Source organism: Rhinopithecus roxellana, chromosome 5, assembly GCF_007565055.1.
Source record: "Rhinopithecus roxellana isolate Shanxi Qingling chromosome 5, ASM756505v1, whole genome shotgun sequence".
NCBI classification, from domain to species: Eukaryota; Metazoa; Chordata; class Mammalia; order Primates; family Cercopithecidae; genus Rhinopithecus; species Rhinopithecus roxellana.
Window position 1 is genome coordinate 133,123,041 of NC_044553.1, and position 16,816 is coordinate 133,139,856.

The window sequence follows — 16,816 nt, forward strand, 5'->3', positions numbered from 1 at the left end:
TTTAGAGCAACTGTGTTTTCAACTTCAATTTCTGATATTCATTGCTAGTACATAGAAATATAGTTTTTGTATCCTTGCTAAACTTATGTTCTAGGAGGTTTTGTTTTTGTTGCTGTTGACTCCGGGATTTTCTGTGTAGACTATCATGTCTCCTGTGAACAGGGACAGTTTCTTTCCATTCTGTATGCTTTTTCTTTTTCTTGCCTTATTGCAAGGGCTAGGACTTCACATATTGATGTTAAATGGGAGTGGTGATAGTAGACATCCTTGCCTTGTCCTGATCCTAGGGAGAAAGCAATCTTTTACTGTGAAGTATGATTTTTGGTGTAGGATTTTGTAGATATCTTTTATCAAGTTCAGGAAGTTCCCTTTTGTTCTAGTTTTCTGAGAGTTTGTATCATGAATATCGAATTTTGTCAAATGCTTCTTCCTGCATCAGTTGACATGATCATGTGGTTTTTACTTCTTAGATTGTTAGTATGGCACATGATATTGATTTTTAAGTATTTGATCAGCTTTGCATTCCAGGTTTATGTTTTACTTTGTAATTACATATTATTCTTTTTTTATGTATTGCAGGATTTGATGTGCTAATAATTTGTTGCAATTTTTGCTTCCTATGTTCATGACAGATATTAATCTGTAATTTTCTTTTCTTTGTACTACCTTTGGCTAACTTTGGTATTAACATAATTTTTTTGGAGGGCAATTTGTAAATTATAACAAAAGTCTTTAAAATGTGTTCGCCTAAGGATTCCACTTTGAAGAATTTATCTTAAGGAAATAGAGATTTCTATTATACACAGACTTTGGGTTCAGGAAGACCTGGATTTAAGTATGAACCCAATCATTTATTAACTGCTTAAATTCTGTGGGTCTGTTTTCCAATCTGTAAAATGGGGATAAGAGGACCTATTTCAGACCTTATGTAACTGAGACAATTCACACACAGTTCCCAACATCCGGTAAGCTTTAAGTAAATGGTAACTCTCGGTATTATGTTATACTCTCTGGCCTCTCTGTAGGAGGACAATTCTGTTCAAATCGGAGGATGTTATCTTTGCTTCTGTATTGGCTCCCACTTTGAATCTCCTTAATGGTTGGTAGTCTTCCTCATCTCTAATTTCGCTATCTTCTGTTAGACCTGTTAGGCCTTGAGAATACAAAAGCAACAAAAGATATTGTCCTTGTTTTCAGAGAGATGAACCTACTAGATACAGGCGCAAACGGTACCAAGTAATGTAACAGAACAAAAGTGAGACATCTGCCCAAGGGGCAGCCAACCCTGGACACGCATTCGGAAAGTTAGTGTCGCTGACACTCGGGAGTGACAGCTCGGGCGGTCACCGAGCTGGGAAGACAGGAGGGAGTGCCGCAACTTCTTCAGTGTAGCCTTAAGTCGCGGTGAGAGGCGCGTAGAGACTTGCTGCTCCCATAGCAACGGGACTAGCCACCCTCTACAGGCCGGACGGGTTACTTCCGTTCACCGTCGGCTGAGCCAAGAAAGGCCGCTTCCGAGCCTGCAGCCCCCGAGGCGCGCGGGCCCGGTTGTAACTGAACAACCCGACCCTCACGTCTCTGATTGGCTCAGGCAGAGGAAGGGGGCGGGAGAGTGGCGACGAGGGGCGTGGCCTGCTTCCACTCAAACTTGTGGTTTCCCCCCTCCCCTCACGGCGGAAGCCGACCTCGCCCGCCCCGGAAGTGCAAAGTGGTCTAGCAGGTGTGGATTCCGCCGGTGAAGGCTGAAGGCAGCTACCTTAGAGATGCCGGGGTCCGCAGCGAAGGGCTCGGAGTTGTCAGAGAGGATCGAGAGCTTCGTGGAGACCCTGAAGCGGGGTGGTGGGCCGCGCAGCTCCGAGGAAATGGCTCGGGAGACCCTGGGGCTGCTACGCCAGATCATTACGGACCACCGCTGGAGCAACGCGGGTGAGGCCGGCCTGCCTCCGTCAGCAAACCCGGCCCCTGTCTGTTCCCGATCCCAAGGCTGAAAGTTTCCCAGGCCTCACTTCGCGTTGGCTCCTCTTATCATCTCTCTTTTGGACCATAGGGGAGCTGATGGAGCTGATCCGCAGAGAGGGCAGGAGGATGACGGCCGCTCAGCCCTCCGAGACCACCGTGGGCAACATGGTGCGGAGAGTGCTCAAGATTATCCGGGAGGAGTATGGCAGGTCAGGCTCACATCCTGGGCTCCGGGTTGGATACAGTGACACTTTTTCCACGGGCCCCTCTCCCTGCTCGGAGACTTTATTGGAGCTGAGCAGCCCTTGTTACCTGCCTGACCACTCCTCCTCCCCACCTCTCTCTTTGCGTCTTGTTGCCTCTATAGACTCCATGGACGCAGCGACGAGAGTGATCAGCAGGAGTCCCTGCACAAACTGTTGACATCCGGAGGCCTGAACGAGGATTTCAGCTTCCATTATGCCCAACTCCAGTCCAACATCATTGAGGCGATTAATGAGCTGCTAGTGGAGCTGGGTAAGAGGCCTGATCGCTGGGAAAATGGGACTGGTCACAGGCAAATAAGGGAACAGAAGCCCCTGAAGGTTGTTCATTAGCAGAGATGGGATATTACCAGTCTTCTGGTTCTCAGAGGTTTGTCTTCCTTCCTGATTAGGAAATGTTGCAACAGGTGACGGGACCAAAGTAACCCTCTCTACTTTTCCTTACAGACCAATCCTTGATAGACTGCAAGTCTGTGCAGTGGCACAGACTCTATTAGGACAGAGTTTTATTTTCATTGTAAAGAAGATGAACTCCCTAGAGAACCAGGTCGATAGACCGCCTTCACTATCTCTGAATTTTTTTTTTTTTTTTTTTTTTTTTTTTTTTTTTGAGACGGAGTCTCGCTCTGTCGCCCAGGCTGGAGTGCAGTGGCCGGATCTCAGCTCACTGCAAGCTCCGCCTCCCGGGTTCACGCCATTCTCCTGCCTCAGCCTCCCGAGTAGCTGGGACTACAGGCGCCCGCCAGGTCGCCCGGCTAGTTTTTTGTATTTTTAGTAGAGACGGGGTTTCACCATGTTAGCCAGGATGGTCTCGATCTCCTGACCTCGTGATCCGCCCGTCTCGGCCTCCCAAAGTGCTGGGATTACAGGCTTGAGCCACCGCGCCCGGCCTATCTCTGAATTTTTATACACACGTACACGTATACCATTTCTATCCCCCTTGTCATTGCGGTCCAAGTGACTTGCAGATATTCATTATAATCAGATGATGAAGAAGCTGCTTCCAAATTCCTCCCCCGTTTTTCTTCTCTGGCCATTCTCTCTCACGTAGAAGTGTTGTGGCCACCTTTTGAAGGAAGAGTTCTTTTAGGCAGAAGCTCTGTTTACCCGATTCTCAGCACTTTAGGATTTCCCAGATTGCCATTCCTTGGCTGAATTCACTGTCTTCAAAATCGGTTGTAAGGAGCTCTGTAGTGACAGAGGTGGTTGATAGATAGGGGTACTTCTGGAAGAGGGCAGGCAGAAAATCCCAGAGTGGGGCTTTTAAGAAATTGTGACATAGCTGGGCGCGGTGGCTCACACCTGTAATCCCACAAATTTGGGAGGCCAAGGTGAGTGGATTGCTTGCGACCAGGAGTTCAAAACCAGCCTGGGCAACATAGTGGGACCCTATCTCTATTTAAAAAAAAAAAAGGCCGGGCGCGGTGGCTCAAGCCTGTAATCCCAGCACTTTGGGAAGCCGAGACGGGCGGATCACTAGGTCAGGAGATTGAGACCATCCTGGCTAATACGGTGAAACCTTGTCTCTACTAAAAAATACAAAAAAACTAGCCGGGCGAGGTGGCGGGCGCCTGTAGTCCCAGCTACTCGGGAGGCTGAGGCAGGAGAATGGCGTAAACCCGGGCGGCGGAGCTAGCAGTGAGCTGAGATCCAGCTACTGCACTCCAGCCTGGGTGACAGAGCGAGACTCTGTCTCAAAAAAAAAAAAAAAATGTTGACATTTCACTTTAAGCACATTAACCCTGTGGTACCAGGGTCTGCTAGGTTGGCAGTGCATGTGAAGGGCAGACATCTTTTTCTGTACACTCATAATGTGTGTTTGTGATATAGCATAGCAATTTCATATATATATATGTGTATATATATATATATATTTTTTTTTTTCAAAACTGTTTTTACAGAAGGGACAACGGAGAACATTGCAGCCCAGGCTCTGGAGCACATTCACTCCAATGAGGTGATCATGACCATTGGCTTCTCCCGAACAGTAGAGGCCTTCCTCAAAGAGGCTGCCCGAAAGAGGAAATTCCATGTCATTGTAGCAGAGTGTGCTCCTTTCTGCCAGGTAAGGAGACTGCTGTAGCTGCTACTAAGAAAAATGGAAAATGAAGAAGAAGTAAATAAGGGATGGGTAGGGCCATTCCAACCTCGAATTGATAAGCAAGACTTTGAGACACTGAGAAGATAAACTAAAACATTAAGGGAATTTTCAAGGTGTTCGTCCTGTGAACATTCTTTAATAGTGGTTTAAGAAAGTTGGGACTGGGAGCGGTGGTTCATGCCCATAATCCCAGCACTTTGGGAGGCTGAGGCGGGCGGATCACCTGAGGTCAGGAGTTCGAGAGCAGCCTGGCCAACATGACGAAACCCCATCTCTACTAAAAATACAAAAATTAGCTGGGCATGCTGGTGCATGCCTGTAATCCCAGCTACTCTGGAGGTTGAGGCAGGAGAATTGCTTGAACCTGGAAAGCAGAGGTTGCAATGAGCCAAGATTGCGCCACTGCACTCCAGCCTATACCACAGAGCAAGACTCTGTCTCAGAAAAAAAAAAAAAAGGTGGTGAACTGCTGGGTCCAAGGAAACATAGGTTGGTTCTTTTAGGAATCAAAGCAGGGTAAATTACCTTGGGGATGACTGATGCTTGGTCTGACCTCACTCGATCCTAAGTAAATAATAGGTCTCAAAAAGGAAATATGTAAGGATGCAGGATGTTTTAAAATAATGAGCCAGGAGCTATCTTGTCAGCAATCGTGATTATGTTATACACACACGTTGTATTTCCAGTTTTGTGGCTGGAGCACTAGATATTTATTAGCTTCCCCTGGGCTTCCCTACAGCTTACCAGAGCTATGATAGTCCAAAAACTTAGTTGTCTGAAAAATGAGTTATCTATTGGAAATTATGTGCTGGATATGCCCATATCACACAATTCCCCAGATCCAGTTACATTTGAGAGCACTTTTCACTATTTCTCACTCTTTCTCTTAGAATCAGCCTTTCCCTCCCATTGTAGGGTCATGAAATGGCTGTGAATTTGTCCAAAGCAGGTATTGAGACAACTGTCATGACTGATGCTGCCATTTTTGCCGTTATGTCAAGAGTCAACAAGGTGGGTATATTTGGAGTTATGTTGAATTCATGAAGATTATGTTTCTAAAATTGATTTTTATCTCCTGTAATATCCATGGTGAGAGAAGGAAGTTTCTAGCACCTTTCAAAGTACATACGTAGGCCTTTTAAATCTGTTCACTGAATTTCTTTTCCCTTTTTCTGCATCATTGTTCCTCTCTTGAAGTAGCCTCTAAATTTGGTTGAAGCATTGAAAAGAATGAAGTATTAAATAGAACTAAAGCAAGAGTGTCAGTTGCTAGGGATTGGCTACAAGGCTCCTGCCTTATGCTCAAAGAGCTTGGCAGCTGTCGATAGTGAATGAAAAAGGTTCCTGGCTTCTCAGAAGGTATGGCATCTCAATTTCCAGAAAATATGGGACTGAGAGCAGTAGGTTTTGCAGTTTCTTGTCCCATTTTACATTCATTCTTTCCTTGGCAACCTACTTTTAAGCTAGAACTTGTACTGAGCCAGGGATCCCTTCCCCTATACCAGTCTGTGACCCCTCACAATACCATTCTGAGGCCTGAGCATTCAGCTTTTTATGGCCAGTGGCCCTTTTAAGGCTCCACCCCCAGGATGACTCACATTTTTCTTCTTGTCTCAAAGGTAATCATTGGCACGAAGACCATCCTGGCCAATGGTGCCCTGAGAGCTGTGACAGGAACTCACACTCTGGCACTGGCAGCAAAACACCATTCCACCCCACTCATCGTCTGCGCACCTATGTTCAAACTTTCCCCACAGGTATGTGTGTCTGTCTTTAGCTAGAAGCCAGCAGAAAGAAGGAAGCCAGAGGGTAGGCTTGAACTCTGGGACTTCAACCAACTCACTCCAGGGCCTCCATTTATCTGCATTCTCAATGGATTACACCCAGTGGAGGCTGGAAAGAACCACGGAAGTCTTGATTCAGTAAAATAGTTGAGAGTTCCTAAGCTGCCGGCTTTAGGAAGGCAAGATTGTGCGGACAATATGTAGTTGGGAAAGGTCCTTTCCTTACGATTGCCACCACTCCCCGTCGCCTGACCATTTCTGAAAATGCCAAGCAGGTTGAAAGTAGGATCATAGAATCAGTTTTGTTATTGTTGCAGGGCCTGTCCTTTGTAACCTGAATACAAGCAGGGACTAAGTGAAGAGACATTTCATCAGTGATAGAAGCTATTTGCTTTGAAAACATCAAACTATTTATAGTCTCTATTTTTTAAATTGAGGTGAAATTCACATAACATACAATTAACCATTTTAAAGTATACAATTTAGTGGTATCTAGTATATTCACAGCATTGTACAACCACCACTCTCTAGTTTCAAAACTTTTTCTCCACTCTAGAAAAACTCTCTGTACCCATTAAGTAATCTCTCCCTATTTCTCCTTCTCCCCATCTCCTCTAATCTGCTCCTGTCTCTATGGATTTGTCCATTTTGTATAAAAGGAATCATAATATGTGACATGTTGTGCCTGACTTTTTTCACTTAGCATGATGTTTTCAAAGTTCATCCATGTTGTAATGTCAGAATTTCCTTTCGAGGCGGAATAATATTCCATTATATGAACATACCACAATTTATTAATCCATTCATCTGTTTATGGGCATTTGGGTTGGTTCCACCTTTTGGCTTTTGTGAATAATCATGCTATAAGCATCTGTGTATAAATTTTCTGTGTGGACATGTTTTCATTTCTCTAGGGTACTTATCTAGGAGTGGAATTGCTGGGTCTCTAGTTTTTAAAAATTTTTTCCTTTCTAGTTCCCCAATGAAGAAGACTCATTTCATAAGTTTGTGGCTCCTGAAGAAGTCCTGCCATTCACAGAAGGTACAAAAGCTGTGTGTGCATGTGCGCATGCGTGCATGTGTTGTGTGTATTCGGGGTTTGTGCGTGCATGTGTTTTGGTCTTTTTGTTGTTTTGTTGGTCAGTAGAACTGAATGCTGTCAGGTTGTGTTTTTTATCATACTTCTTGGGGGGACTGTTTTCTTTAGCAGCTGAAAGTGCTTGAGGACCTGATCAAGTCCATGTTAATTTGTTCTGAGACGAATGTATTTTAGATTTGTTGGGGCTACTGTGGGTTGGATCATCTAGCATTGTCTGGGTTTGGCTTTGCATGCTCTTTGAGATATAAACAACCAATTGGGAAAATGTACCTGTTTTCCTGCTATATAAGGAGTCATTTTGGTAAACTGACTCCCAAAGGAAGCAGGCTGTGAAATGTTCCTACTTAGAAAACTTGCCTGTAGCCTGGATAATCTCATGTGTTGGGGTTCTTTTCTCTGGCTCCTTCTGAAGGCAGCAGCTCAGCTCATTATGCCTGCAGCCTCATCAGCAAGGGTGGCCTTATACACCCTCTGAGAGCAACGCATAGTAGTTGGGGTCCTAGTTCCTCTTGGAAGTTGAATGACTTCATCCCTTTATTTAAATAAACATTCATTCTTCAGGAAATAGTTACTGAGCACCTACAATGTATCCAGCACTCTTCTAGGCACTGAAGATATCACAATGAATGAAAAAGATAAGGCCCTGTTCCCACACATTCTATTGTGGAAGACAGATGAGAAAGTATCAGGTCATGGGATGCCTGAGGACAAGCAAGGCTGATGTGATAGAAAGTGGCTAGGGGCCTAACTGAGATTGAGGAAGGGTCTTAATGAGATGACATTTCATCTGAGTCCTAAATGAATACAGTCCACCATATGAAGATCATAGAGTTTTCCATGAGCTGGTGCAGAGGGCTTAGCCAGTTAGAAAAGGATGGCATACATGGCTAGACAGTAATGAGCAAGGGGAAGAGTGGTCCAAATTGTAATTCATGTGGTGTGGCAGGGAGGGCCCAGATCTTAAATTTCAATCCTGAGTTTGAATTTTATTCTAAGGGCTATCTATGCAGAGGCACGGAAGAGTTGTAAGCAGGGGTTGTCATGATCTGAAGTCATCTCTTCTGGTTTGCATTTTTCCATAGCTTCCCATCCTTGGGGAGCTAATATGCCTGCATTCTCGAGGTTGGAATCTATATGCTACTTAATTATGAGAGAGGGAGGCTCAGTTTTACCTTTAGCACGTGTGCTTGCCTTTCAGGGGACATTCTGGAGAAGGTCAGCGTGCATTGCCCTGTGTTTGACTACGTTCCACCAGAGCTCATTACCCTCTTTATCTCCAACATTGGTGGGAATGCACCTTCCTACATCTACCGCCTGATGAGTGAACTCTACCATCCTGATGATCATGTTTTATGACCGACCACACTTGTCCTAAGCAGAGATTGTTTAGGCAGATACAGAATGAAGAGGAGACTTGAGTGCTGCTGCTGAAACATATCCTTGCAATGTGGGACTGCACAGGAGTATACCTAAAAAAAATCCTTGATACTGTTGCCTGCCTTTTTAGTCACCCTGTATCAAGGGCACACATCCAGGACTGTGTCTTGCCTTTCAGATCTTAACAGAGCAGTGGAGCTTAATCTGTTGATTTTGGAGCCTCTTAGTGACCTGGTTGCGTCTGTGTCAGGAACTTAAACTTTCTGGTTCAGTAGTGTGTTAAACATAACACTGAATACCTTGCTGGGATACAGATTTTTGCTCAGAAATGGCTACGACACTTCTTCTAGGCTCTGCCAATAAAAGCCACTTGAAGGTTCCATAGTTGGTTTATTGATTGTCCTACTCTGACAGAACTGCTTGAAACAGCAGCAGCAGAGCCTTTTTTGTGTTTGCATAGAGGCCTGTAGTTAGTGGGAAAAGTGTACAACATGGAAGTAGTGGCCAGATACAGTGGCTCCCATTTGTAATCCTGGCACTTTGGGAGGGTAAGGTGGGAAGATTGTTTGAGGCCTGGAGTTTGAGATTAGCCTGGCAACATAGCAAGATCCTGTCTCTACAAAAAAAATTTTTTTTTAAATTAGCCAGACATGGTGGCACATACCTGTGGCCTTGCTATTCTGGAGGCTGAGGTGGGAGGATCACTTGAGCCCATGAGTTCAAGGCTTCATTGAGCTATGATTGTACCACTGCACTCCCGGGATGATAAGCAAGACCCTGTCTCTAAATAAAATTAAAAAACAGAAGTACAAATGAAAGTATAGTTTCTTTTACAATTCACTGCTCATGGCCCCAGACAGCTTGTTAATAGGCTAAAACGGTAGTTCCAAAACCTCTCTGATCATCAGAATCACCTGAGTCATTCCGGTCACTCACTCACACAGTCTTGGGTTTCATCTTCGACCTACTGCATCTGATCTCTGGGTTACCACCTGGGAATCTGTTTAAAGCTTCCCAGAAAAGGATAGTCTCATGCAGTGTTTATAGGACTATAAATTGGTACAACCTTTTAGAGGGCAATTTGGAAGCTGTATTTCTATAATTATTTGTATAAGCACAAAGATTTATACAGTAGTTGTAATGTCATAGCCTAAGTGTCCAGCTACAGGAGACACGTTGAGTAAGGATTGACAGTTACACTGCGGAACATTATACATGGCAATAGAAATTTCAGAAGGATGGCTGGAGGGGCAGTGTCTGGATTGAAGACATCTGGGCTGGTTCACTGTATTTAATGTGAATTTGTTACCAATATTTAAAAATCTGGAGATTGCACATTTCAAAAATTCAGATTTCTTGCTCTTCTTGAAAACTCGAATTTGGCAACTCTGGGCCAACATTTCCAAATGGCAGTAGTTAGTTTGCGGTTGGGTAATGTCTGATGCAATTAGATGAAACATCTCCAGTTTTCTGCAGTTCCTACTGGATCCATTTAACTCATTTATGTTATCTGCCTAACCCCTGTAGGCATCTGAGTTGTGATCCTGGTGTTAATAGGACAGATTTGCAAGGAAGTCCATGTGATACTCTGGTAGTTAAAAACAAGCTGGGAAAAACAAAAAGCTGCAGAGTAATGTGCATAATACGGACTCATTTCATTAAAACAACAACACTGGCCGGGCGCAGCGGCTCACGCCTATAATCCGAGCACTTTGGGAGGCCAAGGAGGGCAGATCACTTGAGGTCAGGAGTTTGAGACCAGCCTGGTCAAAATGGCGAAACTAAAATAATATAATAAAAATAAAATTTTTAGTCTCCACTAAAAATACAAAAGTTAGCCAGGTGTGGTTGCGGGTACCTGTAGTCCCAGCTACTCCGGAGTCTGAACTGGGGAAGTGGATGCTGCAGTGAGCAGTGCCATTGGGCCACTGCACTTTAGCTTGGGCAAGCGTGGGTGAGACTCTGTCTGACAAAAACAAAACAAAATTATATGTACACGTATAGGGAAACAGTATAGAAGTAAAATACCAAGCACGGCAAGCAGAGGGACATCCTCTCATTTTGTTGACATGTTTATGCTTACATACTGTTTCCGGTTTTTAACCTAAAAAGTCTCCCAGGTGATCCAGATTTTCTGCCATGTTTAGGAACTTGTGGTCCAAAGCAGGGCCTCTTGTGCAGTGTCTGTGTGGGTGGAGGGAGCACTGAGAATCTGCATGTTTAACAAATAAGCACCCTGTGGGCTTTGAACAGGTGATTTGAAACCACATTTTGGTGAACACTGGGCAGAGGTAGGTTCTGAGGGAAAGGCCTCTATTCTTTGATACCTCTTTGAGAGAGATCTTTGCCTTAGGTCTTCCAGAGAGGGAAAAAAGTAAGACCTCAGAAAGTCAGTATTTTACACTGACCTAGAAACTGTATGACTCAGAAGAGCCTGACTCACTCAGGCTCAGTCTTTCTATTATTTCTTAAAGCATCTAAGACCCCACACTTTCTCAGTGAAGTGGCTTGTAGCTACCAATTACGAGCAATTGTCTCCTCCAAAGGCACCAATTCTAACAGCAATTCACTTGGGTACAATTGTGTGGTTTGGAGTAAGAGCAGCAGTGAGGCAAGGAACTTAAATCTGTTCCTGGCTCCAAAAATGCTTTATGATACTTGTCCTTTGTCCATCTTAGTCTCTGTGTCTAAAATTAGCACCAACATCCTTCCCAGGCATGACTGAGATGGATGAAGGTTATAAGGGTAGAAGCTCTCTTTCTGATCAGCTCTTACAGTGCTAAGAACAGAACTGCAGGAATGCATACTTTTTAGAATCTTTATGCCCCCAATTAAGTAAACCCTATTGAGGCTCATCTTCCTATTTCCCCTCTCTTCGTTTCCCTATTTGAGGAGGGGTAAGTATCAGAAAGAGAGAACCTGAACTGAACAGGAGGAAACAGAAGTTCCACATCAACTCACTACCTGTCAGCATTGGTATCAGGGGTGCCCACCTCCCACTCCTGCCTTGCTGGCAGAACCAAGAAACAACAAAAAAAAAAACAAACAACAACTGTTGTAGCTTGGAGAGAATTAATAGAACTAGGATTCCATGGATGTGAAAGTCTTCCTGAATATGTTAAATAAACCAAGTTAGATAACTGCAGTTTGTAAAGACACTTTTTTTCCCACGGTTTCTATCTTCCAGTTTGGGCAGAGGGCAGGAGAGGCACAATTCTTGGAACTTGAATAAGGAACAGAAATTCCTAATTTAGCCTCAGAAGAGACGTCTCCGAAAAATACTCTACCAGGAAAAAGTGAAGTGTAAAACGATGCCTCAAAGAAATCAATGCTGGTACCCATAGGATCATATGTTTCATGGATGTGCTTCAAAACTATTTCTCAAAGCAATCTGTTGCATCAGTCTTTGGGCTAAGAAAGGCTGCCAGTCACAGTCCCATCATGGAACGACTGGCATACTCTGTAATGATCTGTGATAATACAGCTACATCAGAACGGCTCTGCCATATAGACAGTACCAGATGGTAATGGGATTATTGTAAAGGCCTCATACTATCCACCTGTCCTTGCAAAAACTCCCTTAGCAGACATGCACCTAGTTGACACGAAAGGACCATTTTGAAATGTGATTTGGAAGTGTTTTATATCTGGCCTACTTTGCTTTGAATTACTCTTTCATTTGCCAAAGAGCTCTTGCAAGGTACTGCACAATGGCTAGGCAATTATTATTATTGACGGTAAAAACTGCAATTACTTTTGCACCAACTTAAAGAGCTAAAGTCTAAACTTCCAGTTTCCTGGCATCCCTCACATGACGGAGGGCAGCACTTGAGTCTAATCATGCTTGAGATGGTGATTGCCTGATAGGTATATTAAATACTCTGCTGAAGAGACGGATCCTTTCAATAGTGTTTTTTTCAAGCATGTTACCTTTAGAATTAAGACCTGCCTAGAAAATAAGCTACTTAGTGCTGAAGAAACAAAAACTTGACAAGATTCCTAAGTCATCATTTATATGTAATATTCTTCTTACAACACTGGGGTTGGAAAGATAACAAATACATAAAAATAAAATGCTGCAGTTAACTAATGTGAAAAAGAAGTAATGCAATGTTGAATAATGAGAAACTGCTAACTGCGGTAGCTAACTCCAAGCCACTTTTTTTTGGACTGCTTGGCCCATCATGGGGCACTCCTTATTTTGGAAGTAGATAAGAGCAAGTTGTAAGGCCAGAGTCAGGCAAGGCTGGCCAAATCCCACTTCTGCAGGCTGCTGCTCAAATCATGCTGGCCTGATAGATTCCCACATGCAGCACACTGCGATTCCCACACGCTTGGATCCGGTTGCCTGGACTATATCTGATGCTTCTGGGTAAGACTGAGTGCTCTGTAACTAATGGGCCTGCGGTGAAAATGATCCAAGGGTTGGAAACATCCTCAGCCATGTGATAACCTGTTTTTTTCCCTGGATATCCTGCACAAGTTCTGATACAATACATTTAGAAGGGAACTCACTGAAGATTTGCTGAAAATGATGAAGAGAGGGATGGAAGGAAGAAGGACGGAAGGGTTTATTTGGTGCAGATTCTTCAGCATTTTGTTTTCCCAGACTTCCTTCTTTTCCCCTCTTCTGGACCCACCTTTTTGCCATCTCACCATTGACGCGCAGCTTCAGCTGAGAGGGTAAAGACAGACAGGCATGATCGCGAGTAGCCAGCATACTGGCCGGTTCTCTCTGTTAGCAGACTTTTGCAAAGGGTTTGGATGGAATGGGTGGCTCTTCAGGGGGAAAACAAGTCGTGGGGGTCAGGTTCTGGGTGCCTGAAACTGCTCTTCCTTCACTCCACTGTGCCATGACTGGCTCCCACCCGAAGCTTCAGCTGAGCTGGCTTGTCAGGGCTCGCTAGGAACTGCTGAGCTGCATCTGCTCTCACTTGGCATGGCTTCCTCAGCCCCTCCACATCTCAAGAATGTGGCCTTGGGCCCCCTCCTGCTCTGACCGTTTTGCTTGCCTGGGTTTTTTCACTGTCTGCCATGCCCAGATCCCAGCTGTTCATTTGTACCTGACCTCTGACTACTGCTAGAACCCCTCCATTCTTTTATCTCATGTAGTTCCAGGTCCCCAGCCAGATTCTGGATGTTACCCAAGACCCCTCCCCATTCTCCAGCTTCATTCTAGCCTACACTTTATGTTTTGCCTTAAGCTTTTCTAATACTAGCTCCTATTGCCATCTCTAGTCTTAATTCTGATAGTGGGACTGTTAGCTCCTCTTCTTTCAATAATAAAAGGCTAGCTGTCACTAGCTGTGACTCTGTAATACCTAGCGCCAGAGGAAGCTACTACATTCTATCGTTAGTTTTCTTGTCTTTCTCAGTGACTAAAGCTAAGCCTCTTGAAGGTAGAGACAGCCATAGGAACCTTCACTTCTCAATGAAGTGTTGATGAATGTTACAGAAAAAGGAACTCTCAAGAATGGCTGCGTTTCACATCTCATCTCTCAAGTTTTACTCTGAAGTTACTAAAGCCTTCAGTGACCAGAATCGAATGAAGGTGAATCACCAAGTTTATAAATGAATGAATTCCTAATAAATTAAAAATATAAGGGACAGCATATGGGTAATAATGGGAAGGAGTGTGCAGTTTGAAGTCACTCAGACCTGGCTCTGAATTCTGGCTCTCACAGCTAAGCTTTCAGCAAACCAGTTAACAGCTCTGAGCTTCGAAGTTTTATTATACAAAGGGGGACAACCAGGTTCCTAAGAGGACGGTTCTCCACCTTCGTTTCCCACTTTGTAAAATGGTGATGAAGCTACCACCTTACCTCACGGACTGTCAAGAAATTAAAATAAGATAAAGTATGAGAAAAAATATTTTGTAAACCTTAAAGCACAATATAGGTATTAATGATTACTATTATAAATTACATGTATCTTTGTTCTTATGGCATCTGAGTTAAAAACAACATAAAACCTTAATAGGCAATAAAGGTAATCTATTAGATGTTTTTCTCTAACAGGTTGTTTGAATGCTGAGGCCTGCCCCCACACTTATAAATTATGAAAATAGAATAATTATCTCTGACATTGCTTGAGTCAGGCTAGCCAGGAAGGCCAATTACATAATTTATGGAGGACTTTTTCTAATCCTCTGCTACTCTCAAGAAAATTGTAGTCGGGATTACATATAGCAAAACCTTCTGAAATCATAAGAGGCATTGAGACACTTTTTAAAATCTCTCAAATTGGTCTGACCTGAAAAGATTTTTACAGCTCCCTGGACAGTTGGCCTCTGTGCAGCCCTTAAGCAGGGAGGCGGAGGCCCTGAGGCCACGCTGCCACACTAGGCCTGGAGGCAGAGCCCCTGACAGCCTGCAAATCCTCTGAAAACTCCCTCCTTTCTAAGGTCATGTTTTCCCGTCTATAAAACACCCGTTTATATGTATTTAGAAGAATAAAAGCCATTTTTAGACAGTAGGGCCTGTTCTTCAGGGTTCCAATTACGTAAATCTACAAGGATCCCCTTGAAAACAAGTGAAGGTTTTCCCTGAACCTTCTCTGGGGCAGATGCTAATGAATGCAATACTTTCATTGCTCCTGTAAGATTCACTTCAAGGCTGCTGGCAAAGGAACTTTTCTTCCATGAGCACGAATTGGTTTCCTGTATTAAAAAATGAGGAAAATCATTTCATTGATATAAAAGCCACTTTGAGCAGGCTGGACAGGAAATACAAAAGTAGAAATTCTCATTGCATCATCTTACTAATTGTATAACACCCCAGTTGCAATAAACATTACCAGCTGGCATTTTGTATTTTTTTTCTACTATGCAATTTTAGTCTATTGAGTCCTATTAACCACAAATCATGTGAAAAGGTGTGGGAAAAATAGATTGAGAATGGCATAACAAGCATTTGCAGAATGATCAGTCCTGGTCCCAAGTGAAATTATAAGGGCAATAGATAGGCATAATGTAATAACACCAAGATACTGTTTGAAAGGGACTCAAAGAACCCTTGTCTCCTGAAAGAGAAAGTGTAAACATTTGGTTAGGTTGAACATAGATATGCTGTGTTTTGATATGACAATTGCTGTCACATAAAGAGATACTTTATGAAGTACCAAAAAAATCATATTTTAAAAAACAAGCTCATAGTATTTTCACCATTTTACTGGTTTGAGATATTGAATATCAGTCTCTGAGTTTTTAAAGAAAACAAAACAAAAAACCCGGGACAGGACTTTAAATTTTCTCTGTTCTATCCTTGTCCTTTTTATCAATAGTTTTTATCCCTAAAATAACTAAAGGCCTGATGAAAGCCCTAGAGAATGTTTTCACTCAAAGTAGAGAAACTCTTTAAGTCTGAGATGCAGCACATGAAGCAGCAGCACAGGGAAGTGAAGAAGACAAGGGAAAAGAAGGGACCAGTGGAGAAACCCTGGGGGCAGCCTGGGAAGGCAGACTACCCCTTGGACTTGAGCATCAGCTGAATTAGATACACGCAAATGTAAAGCTTGAAAAAAAAACTGTACAGAAACAAAAATCACACCCTTCAAATAACAAACCAAGCAACCAATCAAAAGGTCATTAAATTTTATCATTAAATAAGTAGCAAAAGGTAGATACTATATGGCAACCTTCTGTATCCATGGATGCAAATGAATGAACTGTCTTAAGGCTTGAATTCCATCTGGCTACTCAACTAGAGGAATCATCTGCTCAAGAAAGACTGATACAAAGAGCCCTGTTGTCTAAGCTGCTCAGGGACACTGGGCTGATTCAGTCAGGGCCGTGCTGGTACCTGCTGCTGCTGCTCTCTGCTCAGAAGCATACAGTGAAAATCCCTTTGTTCCTTTTAGACCAGTGACTCTGTTCTCATGGTGGCTCACAGGGAGGCATGGATTGCTGCAGGCTCTGCGTTGTATCACACTCTGCTTTTCCAAAGAGACGCCAGGCCTGGGCCATTTTGCGAAGTTTAGCGAGATTGGGTTTAATCTATGGGAAGAAAGAATAACTTCAATTAGCAATATGAAAATGTAGGTAGCATACAGGCCAGGTGCAGTGGATCACGCCTGTAATCCCAGCACTCTGGGAGGCCTAGGCAGGCGGATCACAAGGTCAGGAGTTTGAGACCAGCCTGGCCAACATGGTGAAACCCTGTCTCTACTAAAAATACAAAAAAAATTAGCTGGGCGTGGTGGTGCACGTCTGTAATCCCAGCACTCTGGGAGGCTG

The 16,816-nt window shown here is 43.6% G+C and overlaps 2 protein-coding genes across 8 annotated transcripts in view; one reads left to right on the forward strand and one right to left on the reverse strand.

The window, feature by feature from the left end:
• The first annotated feature begins 1,652 nt into the window (after positions 1-1,652).
• EIF2B2 (eukaryotic translation initiation factor 2B subunit beta) lies at positions 1,653-11,625 on the forward strand. Its single transcript, XM_010382656.2, has 8 exons — positions 1,653-1,926; positions 2,048-2,168; positions 2,327-2,475; positions 4,124-4,287; positions 5,239-5,334; positions 5,943-6,080; positions 7,083-7,149; positions 8,405-11,625. The coding sequence occupies exons 1-8, from the start codon at positions 1,764-1,766 to the stop codon at positions 8,560-8,562; spliced, it is 1,056 nt and encodes a 351-aa protein (XP_010380958.1). The 5' UTR covers positions 1,653-1,763; the 3' UTR covers positions 8,563-11,625.
• A 1,514-nt stretch (positions 11,626-13,139) lies between these two features.
• Positions 13,140-16,816, reverse strand: part of MLH3 (mutL homolog 3) — a 38,718-nt gene continuing 35,041 nt past the window's right edge. For all 7 annotated transcript variants that reach the window (XR_004057275.1, XR_004057274.1, XM_030930360.1 and 4 more), the window contains one exon: positions 13,140-16,576. Coding sequence is in view for 5 of the 7 variants with exons in the window: in XM_030930360.1 (XP_030786220.1) it covers positions 16,457-16,576 (120 nt within the window). In the remaining 2 variants the exon portion in view is untranslated. The remainder of the gene's footprint in view (positions 16,577-16,816) is intronic.